Source organism: Onychostoma macrolepis, chromosome 03 (genome assembly GCF_012432095.1).
Source record: "Onychostoma macrolepis isolate SWU-2019 chromosome 03, ASM1243209v1, whole genome shotgun sequence".
In the NCBI taxonomy this organism is placed as follows: domain Eukaryota; kingdom Metazoa; phylum Chordata; class Actinopteri; order Cypriniformes; family Cyprinidae; genus Onychostoma; species Onychostoma macrolepis.
Genome location: NC_081157.1, coordinates 37,723,846 through 37,738,419, shown reverse-complemented (window position 1 = coordinate 37,738,419; position 14,574 = coordinate 37,723,846). Strand labels below are relative to the sequence as shown.

The following is a 14,574-nucleotide window of genomic DNA, read 5'->3' as shown; positions in this document are numbered from 1 at the left end:
TTAAGTAAAGATCATGTTCCATGAAGATATTTAGTCAATTTCTTACCAGAAATATATCAAAACTTCATTTTTGATTAGTAATATGCATTGCTAAGGGTTTCATTTGGACAACTTTAAAGGCGATTTTCTCAATATTTCGATTTTTTTGCACCCTCAGATTCCAGATTTTCAAATAGTTGTATCTCGGCCAAATATTGTCCTATCATAACAAATCATACATCAATGGAAAGCGTATTTATTCAGCTTTCAGATGATGTATAAATCTCAATTTTGAAAAATTGACACTTAAGACTGGTTTTGTGGTCCAGGGTGTGACAAATGTGATTTTGTCAAAATAGGCACAGGCAGAAGAGGTATGATTACTGTTTTGTTATACAAGATGTAAAATACGGATGGCAAATATGATGATAACAGCGGAATTGAATAAATCTTTAAGCTTTCAAATATAAGTCAAGTGATATTTCAACCTAATTCTGTCATCATTTAATCACCGTCATGCTGTTTTAAACCTGTAGGACTTTATTACTATTTTCCATGTTCCACAGAGGAATTAAAGTTACAGATAAACCATAACAGAATATTACGAAAATTAACCATTGTTTTATTGTAGTAAAAGTGTAGTAATCATGGTTTTCTGGCGCATTGATTAACATTTGTATAACCACAGTTTTACTACAAATACCATGGTTAAACTACAGTGTAGCAAAACCATGGTTAATTCGTGGTTACCATGGTTTAACTATAGTAACCATTTTTTTTTTTTTTTTTTTTTTTTGGTTTTACTAATTTACGTAACGGTAAATAAGTAAAAAAAAGCAAAAAAAACTTTTTATTTATTTTATTAGCATATTGTTATTATTATAATTTGTTTTTTTAAAAGCTTTTTCTTGGTGGTAGTTGTATTCTTGTATTTACTTTTTTTGGTAAAGAAACAAAGTTGGCGTCAGTCAAGGAAACTGCCGTGACTGCTTCATCCGTGTTTATTTGAAGTTAAACAAGTGTCGTCCTGTCGATTCACAAGAACCTTTATACAGAGCGCTGAAGCCCCGCCCACCACGCGGCCGAAGCTCCGCCCACCCACTATTTTTATTCTCGCTCAGAAACACCTCAACAGACCACTCAAACAGGTAAAGGTGTGCTGAGCGTTCTGCCTGGAGCCAAACAGGTGAACCGTTGTTTCCGGGACCACAGCTGCCATGGCTGAGTCTCAGCTAATATGCATAGACGATGAACATGTTAACGTGAAAATACCAGAGTCCAAACCGGAGTTTTATTACAGCGAGGAGCAGCGGGCCGCGCTCGAGCAGCTCTTGAAGAACGGGGACGGCGCGTTCAAGATGCGTCTCAAAGAGGATAATGTTAAAGACTTTATCTCCGCGAGGGAAATCAAATGGATGCGGGACACCTTCCAGGAATATGACAGCGACTCGGACACCTGCTGCTCGCGGTCGCCCCATGATACGAGTGAAGACTCAGGTGTGCACTCAACCTACTGGCCGACCATGTCTGATACGGAGATCCCTCCGCTGGACATCGGTTGGCCCAGCAACGGCCATTACAAAGGGGTAACTCGGGTGTCGGTTTACTCCCACCCACCCAAAACCAACAGTCCGCATATTAAAGAGGTGGTCCGCAGACTCATTCAAGAATCCACAAAGGTAAGCGACCTTGGCCGTCTACCATTTGTTCCAAACAAAATAGTAGGCTATCTTTTTTTTTTTTTTTTTTCTTCTTCTTCTTTTTTTTTGTAGGCCTACTATTTTTTTTATTATTATTATTATTTTTAATTACCAGTGAAAAAAACAAGTAGGGTACAACGGGGCTAAAGGCCCCCCTTAAGAAAAAATTTGCTATTCACTGCACCTAAAATGTATAATTGCAGAAAAAATATATATGTTGTATTGAACATTATTGGAGCAACAGATTTTGTGTGGAAATAAATCATTCAAGTTGTTTATTTTGTTTAAAAATCTTATAAATGTATGAGGTGGGGTAAAACACACGGGGTAAAAGGCCCCACGGCCCACAAATACTTCAGCTAAAATAATGCGTTTTAAAATAATGTCTAAGTTAATACTCGTTCAAAACAATCATTTTAGCAAAGTTTGTACTATTTCCTGCTTATTTTGAAAAATAAAATATATATATATTTTTTTCCAATAAATATACTGTCATTAAAATGTTAATATATATAAAAAAAGTATTTTAAAATACAGAAACAAAATCACTTTAATAAGATTATGAAAGTATTGAAGGAGATCCAATAATAATTGAATATATATTTACAGTAGTAACAACAAATTATATTTTATTATATGAAATGATTAATATCATGTTTTTAAATGTGATGGTTTCATTCTAAACATGGTGATTATCTCTAATATGGACACCCAACATAATATATGATATTTACCATCCGAATCTAACCATGTCATGTCAACAAATGGAAAAGTCAGCTATCTATTAATTATCATTTTAATTACTGTGCGCCTTTAGCCCCAACAGCAGAGGCCCTTTTTACCCCAAATACCATACTTTTACATATTCTTCCATTATTTAAAAACTGTTGCTATCTTAAACAAAACTGAAAATCATAAAGAAGACCTTTGTCTCAAAATATATGCATTAATTTGAGCGATTCTCATTTGCTACTTAAATCTACAACATTTTTAAAAACATAAAATATTAGATCAAGTAAGCACAGAATCAACTTCGCGCTGCTGCGCGCGATCGCGTCAAAGATCAGACAAATATACAAGTGCATCTTGAAAAGCGAATGTTTTGGAAAGTGCTAAGCCACGTTTTTGTGCCATCTAGTGGTTTAGATGAAAATAATATCACAGGCGCCTTTTACCCCCGGCGCCTTTAGCCCCGTTGTACCCTATTCCTATAATAGGGTAATAACTAACGAATAGTCTTTAGTCATTAGGCTACTTACTGACCTATATCTGTTCAATTAGTCATCAGTACCTATGCGTTATATAGCCTACTAGTAATAGCATCAATAGTATCCCAACAAGTAACTATCCCATTGTTAGGTTAGCCTACTATTGGCAATGTAGGCTATTTCTGACTTGTGTGTATTTTCATTTGTCGCTGGTAGCTATTCAAGTTTTACCAGTGACTTTTCTTGAGGTAGGCTATTAGTACTTAGTTACTAGTCCATTTCCAGGAGATTTTCCAAATCTAGTTCCAAGTAGTAATCGAATCCTAAATAGTACATTGTTTCTACTAAAATGTAACTGGTAAGGTAGCTACACTCTTTAAAATAAAGGTTCCGAAAGTGTGTTTTTGCAGTGATGCCATAGATAGAAGAACAATTTTTGGTTCTTAAAAGAACCTTTCAGTGAATCGTTCCTAAAAGAACCATTTTGAAGAACATTTTAAAAATCCAAAGAACCTTTTTTGACTATAAAGAATCTTTTCTGCATTTGAAAGGTTTCATGTTCAAGGTTCTTCATAGAACCATTGATGCCAACAAAGAACCATGATTTTTAAAAGTTTAGTAACTAGTGAGATATGAAATGTTACTGCTGTGTCTGTGTCTCATAAATAGGTTCTTGTGTCTAGTAAATATGTATGCGTATTGAAATAAATACTAGTATATTTTGGAATAGTTACTAGAAACTTCAAATACCTTAATCGTAAAATTGGAATAGGAACAATTGGAATACATGGGTTGCTAGATGGAAGTGAATAGTTGATATTTGAACCATAGATCCCCAACTTGAAATGAAATGTACAGTTAATAGTGAAATTTTAAAATATACTTGTCGCTATTGGCGCACTGGATAAGTACCAACAAATAAAGTAGTAACAAATATATATATATAGTGTGTTTTAAGGAAATAAGTAATGTGTCCTGACTTAAGCTAAATCATATTTGAGATGTTTTATAGATTTATTGGTTTCATTTGTATGATTCACATGATGATGAAGCATGTGGCCTAAACAAGTTTGATTGTATAAGTTTATAAGGGCCTGTCATTGTGACATATTTTGAAGTTAAATGTCAGTCATGTGGTTGTGTACTTTCCACTGAGCATAAGATCATCTTTTAAAATAATTAACATTTAACTCTGACCTGACTCTTTTAAAAGCTACCATAAAGTTGTGGGAATATGGAAGAAGAAACGATTTAATAAAGTTAAGTACAAATATTAAGAATTAAGTTCAGCATATTTCGTTTGCTGAAGAAGATATTTCTTCAGAAACCGCTGAGGCCTAGTCCCTGGGGCTATTGGTATTTTGGTGGAGTGCTGTTGTTTATTTGTGAAATAGCTCTGAGCTCTTATTTGGAAATCACCCTGGTTAAACATTGATCTTTAGTCATACAAAATGATATGAAACAGAAACATTCATTTGAACTTTAAATGGAAAGACTAAATACATAAATAGATACTGCAAAAGGATAATTAACTTGATCTAATTTAATGATGGAATTTTTGTTAGCATAATACATTAATAACTATTAAAAAGAAAAGATATTCTCATAAAGACCAATTTCACCTAAAAACACAAAACAGAGGTCTCTAGCCATTGGTTAAATCAGGTAGTACGTATAGAAATGTCTCTAACCTTTTGTACAATATGATGTGTGAATGAGTTTCAGTAAAAAGAGTGAAGTAATAATCAGTCAGGAAATCACCCTCATGTATCCTTGGGTTTTGTCTGTCTTGTCAATCAAACTGCCAGAGGCGTCAAGTCATACCGCTTTGTTCCCGGGTTTACACACACAATGTGACCTCCTTAACAGTGGTAAGTAAGTTATAATGCCACACTTTAGGTACAAAGCATTTCAGCTGCCTTTACTCTATATCTCTCAATTAATACAAAAGCTGTAATAAACATTAATGAAAAGTGTCAACTCAAGAGCTACTACATTTCATTGTAACTTATAATTTAGTTATGTTTCCTCACAAATGCCTTGTAAATCTGTCGAACACATCCCGGACACAATGAGATAATTATACTCGACAGATCATTACAATCTTTGGACCTGATTTTAATGGGCCATTTCTGTTTGTAACAGCAAAATTAATATAGTATAATATATAGCTGGTTAATTTTATTGTAAATACACAAACATTTTACTTGTGTGTTCTGGTCGTCACACTGTCGTCACATCTCTTTGCACCATAAGTACACCCGTAAGACTTATTTGTTGGTGGGTTGTGGTGAAACTTATTCAAATGCACTTGACAAACTGAGTTAATGATGTTCCGGCAGGTGCTGCTCTTGTTTTGCACTGCTGTCGATTTACTTTTATACAGCAACTCAGACTGTTTTTATTTTTCTTAATAAACTGTGCTAATTTGTGATTTTTCAATTCATCTCCAAACACAACTTTTGTAATATTCTTGCCATAGTGTATTAGAGGACCAGACATTATATGCACATTTATGTCAATGTTATTTTATACTCTTCACATTCTAGGTACACTTATTACACTTATACTGTCCCGTAGTCTTTAGTTGGATGATATTTAGGTGTGCCTTAAAAAGTTCAGAGCAGATCGCCGACTAGAGTTTTGTTTTAGTTTCAGGAAATCAGGTGTCAGTGTTAGCATTAGACTATGTCTACAGGACGTTGTATTTAGATATTATCCAGGTCGATCCTGACGCTCATACATGTCTTTTAATGTCATGTGTGCATCTGAAGCAGATGGTGCCTCCTCTTGAGGAACTGATAGAAACATGCATGTCTGAAAATGTTAAAAATAGCATTTCCTTGTACTGTAACATGTGAAAGAAGCTTTAAAATTGTATTAGTTCCTTGTCGGAAGAACAGTTTACGATAAATAAAACAAGTAATTTTCAAATATTTTCAGCTTTAGCAAAAGAACAGAATCTGTGTGATCAAAAGTGATTCAACCTGTGACACTCCTGTTCAGCTGTTATATGTGTTTTCTCTTTAATGCAAATTGCTTCCTTCTTATTTACATAGCTTTGTGTGCAGTCAGTGAGGATGAAGAAGGGATTGAGGCCTAACCTTAATCTAAAACAAGCTTTGAATTGACCCAATAAATTTAAACTTGTTTTTCAACATCATTATGAGTTTTATGCTGACCTAGTTTGCATTTTATTTTTTAAAATGCTGTGGTGTGTGGTTTATATATAACACGTATGTGTCCTTTAACCCAGATTGACTGCTTTGTTTCGTAAATAGCTTGTGACATGTTGAGTTTGGACTTTTTCATTGCTAATGTGTCTGCTGGAGTGTTATCTGCTCTGTGTTCTGAATGTGATTTCACTCAAACTGAGACAAACTACACTAATAAAAAGAGCCATCAAAAATGCCCAATGTGGCTCATATTCGCCTCAAAACAGATGTAACGATAAGCTAAGTGAATTTGCTAAGCTTTAACCACGGTTTGGTTTCACTTGGTTTTCAGCTGGTTGCGGTGGTCATGGACCTGTTGACGGACCTGCTGATCCTGCAAGATCTGTTGGATGCTGCGAGTAAGAGAGGGGTGGCTGTGTACTTGCTGCTGGAGGAGCACGGCTTGCCGCACTTCCTGGACATGAGCAGCAGGCTGCAGATTTCTGCGCAGCACCTGAGGGTGAGTGAAAACCATTGATTGATACACAAGATATTGTGTTTTGCATAAAACAAAAATGAAGCCAATTTTAGGGCAATTATTTTTGATATTTAAGCACATTTCCCTGAAATTATTATTAAATGAATGCAAAAAAGATCTATTCTCATTACCAAAATAAAAGATAAATCTCATTACCATAATGAAATAAATGTAAAAAATGATTAAATGTTTATGTATCATGTAGTATTTGTGATACAGGTTTTATTTTATGATTTTAATAAAAAAAAAATAAATAAAAAAAAATGTCTGGTTCTTAGCAAAAAGGATCATCAATGAAAATAATGGGAATAGTAAAGGATGCATTGTGACAATGCAAATTGGAGATCAATATTTGCCCTTAATGTCACATTGCAAAATATTTTGGTAACAGACTTCATTTTCAACTTGATTAATTGAAATTGAAATTAATGATAATATATCACTCAATCTGACAATAATGTCAGAGTCATATTTCACACCAAATTACAAAACAATTAAATAAATTGTGTATATATAAAAAGTATATATTATTTTATTTAATAATAAAATTAATTGTACTGTATTATTTCTTAAAAAATTACAAGGAAATTCTGGTAAACGTGACCGTTGAGTCCATGGAGTTTAAAGACAAACAATTGTAATCTTAAAGGGATACTCCACCCCAAAATTAAAATTTTGTCATTAATCACTTACCCCCATGTCGATCCAAACCTGTAAAAGCTTCGTTCGTCCTCAGAACACAATTTAAGATATTTTGGATGAAAACCGAGATGTTTGTGACTGTCCCATTGACTGCCAAGTAAATTACACTGTCAAGGCACAGAAAAGTATAAAAAACATCGCCAAAATAGTCCATCTGCCATCAGTGGTTCAATCTGAATTTTATGAAGCGACGAGAATACTTTTTGTATGCAAATAAAATAAAAATAACAACATTTATTCAACAATTCGTCTCTTCTCTGTCTCTCTGTGTCAGCGTAGCGCCATTTTGTATGCTATTTTCGGTCATCAGTAACGCATGGACACGTATTGTATGTTTATTTATTTGAACGGAAACAGTGTATCCATGCGCTACTGATGACAGAGAATAGCGTACGCACTTTGCGTCCATCGGATGCTCTCCAAAATGGCGCAACGCTGACACAGAGAGACAGAGAGGAGACGAATCGTTGAATAAATGTAGTTATTTTTTATTTTCTTTGTGTACAAAAAGTATTCTCGTCGCTTCATAAAATTCAGATTGAACCACTGATGGCAGATGGACTATTTTGCCGATTGTTTTTTATACTTTTCTGTACCTTGACAGTGTAATTTACTTGGCAGTCAATGGGACAGTCACAAGCCTCCCGGTTTTCATCCAAAATATCTTAATAAATGTTCCGAGGACGAACAAAACTTTTACAGGTTTGGAACGACATGGGGGTAAGTGATTTAATGACAAAATTTTCATTTTGGGGTGGAGTATCCCTTTAACAACACTTATGTAAACTTTTAACTACTTCCATGTTGGTTCTTCAACCCTATTCGATTTTTATTCCTGAACACTAACCATTAGTAAACCAACATGTTGCCCTTTTATTCTTAACTCTCTGTGTGTGATCACACAATGCTAGTTAAAGTGAAGACGCATGTTATCATAATGTGTGTATGTTAGCAATAGTCAGACGTGCCTTATCAGGCTTTGCTGGAAAAGAAGTCAAAAAGAACACGTGACCTACCATATCACTCACAAATGCACATGTTAACATACTGTCAGCTGACCTTTAAGGTATCTGTGTGAACTTGAAACTCTGGCTGATTCTGGAGCTGTTGCCACAGGGTTCAGCTGACTTCCTGGTCTGCTGTGCACACACACAACCACGCTGTAGAATGAAACCCAGTGCTTTCCACAAGACTGCCCCAAATACTGCCGATCTCCCTAAGATTCACTGCCAATGAGCCTTATCTGTGTGGATTGTTTTTTATAGGACACTAGGGCTTTTCATCCGACACTTTACACTGAGCAATAGAGTTGGATAATTCAGCATTGTTATTTCCTGAAAGAGGATCTGCAGATTTCAACAGAACTAAGAAAAAAGGCAACTTGATCTTGTTTAGGAGAGTTGTGGAGTGCTCTCATCTCTCACGCTTCTGCTTTTTCCTCATCCATGCCAGCCTTGTACTCAAAGTCCTTTTGTCGCTACAGTATTCCTTTCTTTTGAGTTCTCGTTGTGCAAATGAAATAGCCACGCCTCTGTATGCAAGGAGTTTTTTCATTAACCTCTCACTACGGACGTCACCTTGGCTTTTTACCCATGTCAGTGTGTTGCTCTGACACCTCATGCCTTTTGTAAAATCCAGATTTCCCACTTTATACTGTTCATGCCAAGAACAATAACTATTAAGATAACAGTAGCTATATCATCCACACCAACAGGCACTAATATTAGATTTATTATAATAAGCATGACAGTTTTGTTGTCTGCTGCTTTTAATGTGCAAGCTCTCTTAATGTGTCAATGTTTTATTGTTCATTAACTGGACCAAAAAATAATTAGGATATACCAATTAAATCGTTCTACTGTGTTATTATCATTACAGCTTATAGTTTTATGGAAACTATTTTCATAGAACTAGAACAATTATTAAAACCTTTAGTTAAAGATATTGTCATGTTTAATGTAAATGGGCCTGAACTACGCTTTAATTACCTTTTTTTGTGGTACAAGCCAGATCTTGGTTAAAAGTTATAGCAGACTGTGCATCAGACAGTATGATATAGATCTTAGCTAAGACTTCGGTCATGAATGACTGGGTGTTTTAACCAGACCGTGTCTGTTTCGACATTCTCATTTACACGCATAATTGAAATGATACCGCGGGAAGCAAGCCCTTGAGCTAATGTTGGCAATTTTGTTCCATTAACAAAATCTTGTCTGGAGTCTGGAGTCAGTTGTGTCTGGATAAAGAGATCTTTCTTTATTCTTCAGAGCAGACCTGTGGTAATTTTGTTCATAACTTAAATGCAATGCTAAATTATAAGATTTTTTTCCTCTCACATGCCCCAGTGTCATCAGCTGCTGACCTCTTGGTTCCTCATACTGTAATTATTTTACTAGATGGACCCAAAATTTTCAGTTCCTGTGAAACTGTCACAAAGCATCATTGATAAAAAAGTTACTGCAACTAGGGAAGCCTGTAACTTTTTTTGCTACATAATACATTGCTTGCACCTCTGAGTGCACAGACGAAATGTTATCTTGCATTCGGATGCCTGATGTTATTGAACAAAATTGTGTGAGACCGTTCATTAGTAGTTATACAAAATCATTTTTGTACATTTTATTGTTGGTGTTTTTCGACTTTTTATTAGTATAGGACAGTGTAGAAGTGACAGGAAGCGAAGTGAGAGAGAGAGAGAAAGGGGGTGGGTTTGGGAAAGGTCCTCAAGCCGGGATTCGAACTCGGGACGCTCATAACGCAATGCTATCGGTGCCGACGTTATAAAAAATCATTTTGATGACAAGCTCAGGCATTTCAGAATGACTAAACCAGTATTTTACATGGTGTGCAATAGATTTACACTCCCAAAAATGTCTTGGACAGCAAAAAATGATGCAGTGTACACAGTTTTAAACATTGTTTTCTCTCTTTCTGCTCTTTCAGAACCTGCGTGTGCGAACTGTGAGAGGCTCCGGCATGCCACTGTCCTTTGGTCGTCTGCCAGGATCGCTGTGCTCCAAGTACATGTTGGTAGATGGAGAGAAAGTGATGTTTGGATCATACAGGTTTGTATACAGACCAAACATTACATCTTGCAGTTTTGTCCACCTTTGTGGTATGTTGATTCAATCTTTAATCATTACATTTACTGTACACTTCCCATCTTTATAGTTTTACATGGAGTTCCTCTAGGATGAACCGCAACACAATCACTGTGATGTCAGGACAAATTGTTGACTTCTTCGACAATGACTTTAGAGAGCTGTATGCAGTGTCTGATAAAGTGGACCTGTATCGTGAGTTTCACATCAGTAAGCCGGCTCTGCCAGTTCCTGTGCTGAAAACGCCAGTGGAACCCAACAAACTCACAGTTCCTGTATCCACGTCACGCTTCCAGATCTCTGTAGGGGACACCAAACAGGCCGACCTAAAGGTGCCTGCACATAAATACCATAATCCTAAGTACTCTTTAGTCGTTGGCAACAGTCTAGGTGTGACTGGCTCCCTGCAGGATCTTTCTCAGCTGAGAGACTATGTTGACCACGCCTTTGTGAATAACAAGGAAAAATTAATCTACACCAATGGGGACAGTGTACGTCCACAGTCCCCTACATCCCCAGATGGGACAGAGGATGGTAAGGGCGATGGGAAGAAGCCTTCACTGTTTGGTTCTAAAAAGCAGCGCTCTTCTTTCCGGCATTTCTTGAAAGGCAGAGCAAACAACCAGAGTCCAGACACTCTCTCTAAAACAACCCATCAAAGCACAGATGTGAAACAGATCAGTCACAAAGACACTAAGATTACCAGCAACTCCAAGGAAGCATCTTGGTTGGCCAATCATATTAATGAGCAAGAAGACGCATCCAAACACATTACTCCTGCTCCTCGCAAGATCTCAGAGACTGACAGCACTGGTGAAGTTGAAGACACGTTTGAGATAATAGAGAGTCCACCACAGGTGAAGTTTAAACTCAAGAAGAACAAAATGGGTCCAAGGAGTGTTTCTCTTCAGACTATTGCCACTGATGGTGAGGATGGTACGTATGCTGACTATTTTTTATTTATTTATTTATTTATTTTCTCGAGTAGTGCAATGTTTTCATGCACAGTTTGGGGGAAAATTTTGTTTTAATTTTCATGTAAAAATTGTGATGCAATTTAAAATGTGATATAAAAAAATTCTAGGTTTGCTTGTTTATAGGGCTACACAATTTGGCCCAAATTTTCAACATTGCTATTTTATTTTACATTACTCTAAATAAACTATATAATTATAAACTTTTGTTTATTTTCAGGCCTGAGAGGGCGGAGGCGTAACCAGAAGAAGGCCTGTATTCAGTCCTGAGGTATCTCTGCAAAAGGAATCAACAAGAATGTGTGCTTATAGATCAGGATTTTGGATATTAGGACATATTTCAAAGAGCTTATTAACAATTTATTCTGTAAAAAGAGGAGGTTTTTCTTTATTATGTTCAGTTTGGACAAGATGTGGATAGTGATTGTCCTTACAATAATATTGATTCAGCTGTCAGCTGAAAAACTAAGTATTGGTGCTGTGTTTTTAAAGGGAAGTGAGGTTGTTTGAACAACCTCTAAAATGCTGCTGACACTGCGAAGAGCTGGTGTCAGAAAAAAAAAAACGACTGAACTGTAGTGCGCTTTCTGTGATCATGTGACCTCCTGCCAGTTACAGAGCTCATGGGTGGACTGCAGAGCTTTGAATGTAAGAGTGAAGATGTAGCATGTTACACATATTTCCTGTTCAACAGATCTTTGCCCTGCATATTTACCCAGGCTTAATCAGTTGCACCTACCCAATCCTCAAGCCTGTGGCTCCCTCAGAGTCATAAAGGAAGGAGGGAAAAGCTCTATAGCAAAGCTGACAGATGACAGATGAAAACATGCCTGATCAGTTACCATTGAAGGTGCAGTCACATTTACTATTGCTCAGCAAAATTTCGCAGGCGAAATCCAATCATTTCAATTTTTGCTTGAGGCTGAAAAGGTTCCCCATGTAGATTTAATTTGGTCACATGAAATCGCTGCATTGGTTTGAAAGTGACTTTTAAATAATTTTGTTCAAAAAAAAAATAAAAAGCAGTCCAGCAATGTAAAATTAACGGCTTTATGTGTAAATGGAATGATTTGTACACTTTTATACTTTCTAAATATACGTTTCTGTGCTGTTTCTTTAAGAATTCCCACAAAATACATTCTTGATTTAAAGATGCATAACAAAACAGCAGAATGTATAAGAACGTCTTGAGGGGGGTTTATAAGGAAAAGCAGACACCTGTTTTGCATGTTTACATAAAAAAAAACAATTACAATGCAGCACAGTGAAAGGCAAAAACGTGTTCTGTGTGAACTAATGGCGCTTGGAAATAATAGATGTTATGCAACTGATTTTTAGATCAAGAGTGCCAATAAATAAAGTGCTGTGGCCATAAATATATTGTTGCTTCTTATTTATTTATTAATTTATTTTTTTTCATTTAACTCCAGAAGATGTGATCTTGCACTGCATGAAACTGCCTTGACGAAAAGACAAAAAGTCTAATTGTGAAGTGGCTAAAAGTTACTTTTACACAATTTATCAGGTTTATTATTACTATAAATGTCATTATGGGTTTTCGTATGCTTAGAAAATGACAACTATAGGAAAAACTAGTATCATACTGAATTCTTTGATGAATGCAGCAACTTCTTGGAAAAGAAAATATATAGAAAAACTAAAGTGCTTGATAATGTACTGAACATTAAGTCTTAAGTCGCTGGGGTATATTTGTAGCAATAGCCAACAATACATAGTATGGGTCAAAATTATAGATTTTTCTTTTATGGCAAAAATCATTAGGATATTAAGTAAAGATCATGTTCAATGAAGATATTTTGTAAATTTCCTATCGTAGATATATCAAAACTTAATATGCATTGCTAAGGACTTCATTTGGACAACTGTAAAGGCGATTTTCTCAATATTTAGATTTTTTTGCACCCTCAGATTCCAGATTTTCAAATAGTCGTATCTCGGCCAAATATTATCCGATCCTAACAAACCATACATCAATGGAAAGCTTATTCATTCAGCTTTCAAAAACATTGACCCTTATGACTGGTATATTTCTGCCAAACACAAAGGTTTGGGTTAAAGTCCTTTAAAAAATTATGAACTGTTTATTTTTAAAAAATGTATGGTAACTATAGGCCACATTTTGACAGTCATCTAAGTGTTGCCCAAGTAACCTAAATTCTACCTTAAGTGGCCCAGGTGACCTAAATCCACCCTACTGTTTGAGGATTATTATTTTTTTCTCCATTTAGTTCAAAAGACTGCTGAAAGCACTACCTGCATTATCTGAACACCTCTCAGGTGATTCGTGGACAGGCTGAATGGTCAGTATTGAGTTGATGGTTAATGCAAAATCGTATTGAATTGGAGCTATATAAGACAACATAAAACTGAGCTGTGCTTAAGGTGACATCCACAGTACCTGACCATGCTGACATCATCAGAGATATGTCAACAGATCTGTTAGGCTAACATGGGTGTGACATTTGCCTTCCCTTGTTTGTTAAGAGTAATACGATGTGTGTTGCTAAAACATGCACGTTAAACCAGTGACCTACATGACCTTGAGCCAGACTCTTCAGTCAACATTGACCACCAAATAGTGCACAAATTCTGAGTAAAGTGACGTACTTATGACCAGCTAGAAGAGTGTATTTTTAGTCTTGCAAGGGAAATGACAGAAATGGTTGAAGATATGGCGAACGAATTGGCAGAGATGAAGGAAATGATACACCGGAAGAGGGGAGTGTGCTTTTGTAGCCCACAAGTGCAGTAGATGTAGCAAAGGAAACAAATGTGCAACTTTTTTTCATTTCAAATGTTTCTCATGTTCCAGGCTCGAAAAGCTCATTTAAATATAGCTTAATTAATTCCGGTATAATTTCTGCCATTGAAAATTGAAATGACTGGGGGATATAACATATCCTAATTTATTTTATGTAATTAATATCATAGTCCATCTTCATAATCCCTGCAGCGTATGTATGTTTATACATACTGTATATAGGCTACATACACTGCAGGGATTATGAAGCTTGACCAACGGTGCCCTCTGCTGGACAAATGTGTGCATTACTTGGTGAAAACGAGGCTTGTTTGGCGAAGACCTTTAATTAGAGAATCCTAGTGCACAATCATTATATTTTAATAACGTGGTCTTAATGTATTCAAAAGTTTTAGGATTTATTTGAAATGACAAAAGCTTATAATCAAATAATGG

The 14,574-nt window shown here is 35.8% G+C and overlaps 2 protein-coding genes across 4 annotated transcripts in view; both read left to right on the top strand.

Annotated features, from left to right (window-relative positions):
• Nucleotides 1-460, top strand: part of grap2a (GRB2 related adaptor protein 2a) — a 13,233-nt gene extending 12,773 nt beyond the window's left edge. For all 3 annotated transcript variants that reach the window (XM_058770409.1, XM_058770411.1, XM_058770410.1), the window contains one exon: nt 1-460. This exon is cut by the window's left edge and continues 751 nt beyond it. The gene's annotated coding sequence lies outside the window, so the exon portion shown is untranslated.
• A 345-nt stretch (nt 461-805) lies between these two features.
• Nucleotides 806-12,379, top strand: fam83fa (family with sequence similarity 83 member Fa). The gene is made up of 5 exons (XM_058770408.1): nt 806-1,658; nt 6,395-6,562; nt 10,226-10,347; nt 10,454-11,319; nt 11,578-12,379. Exons 1-5 carry the CDS (start codon nt 1,197-1,199, stop codon nt 11,625-11,627), a joined length of 1,668 nt encoding a protein of 555 aa, XP_058626391.1. The 5' UTR covers nt 806-1,196; the 3' UTR covers nt 11,628-12,379.
• The last annotated feature ends 2,195 nt before the right edge of the window (nt 12,380-14,574 follow it).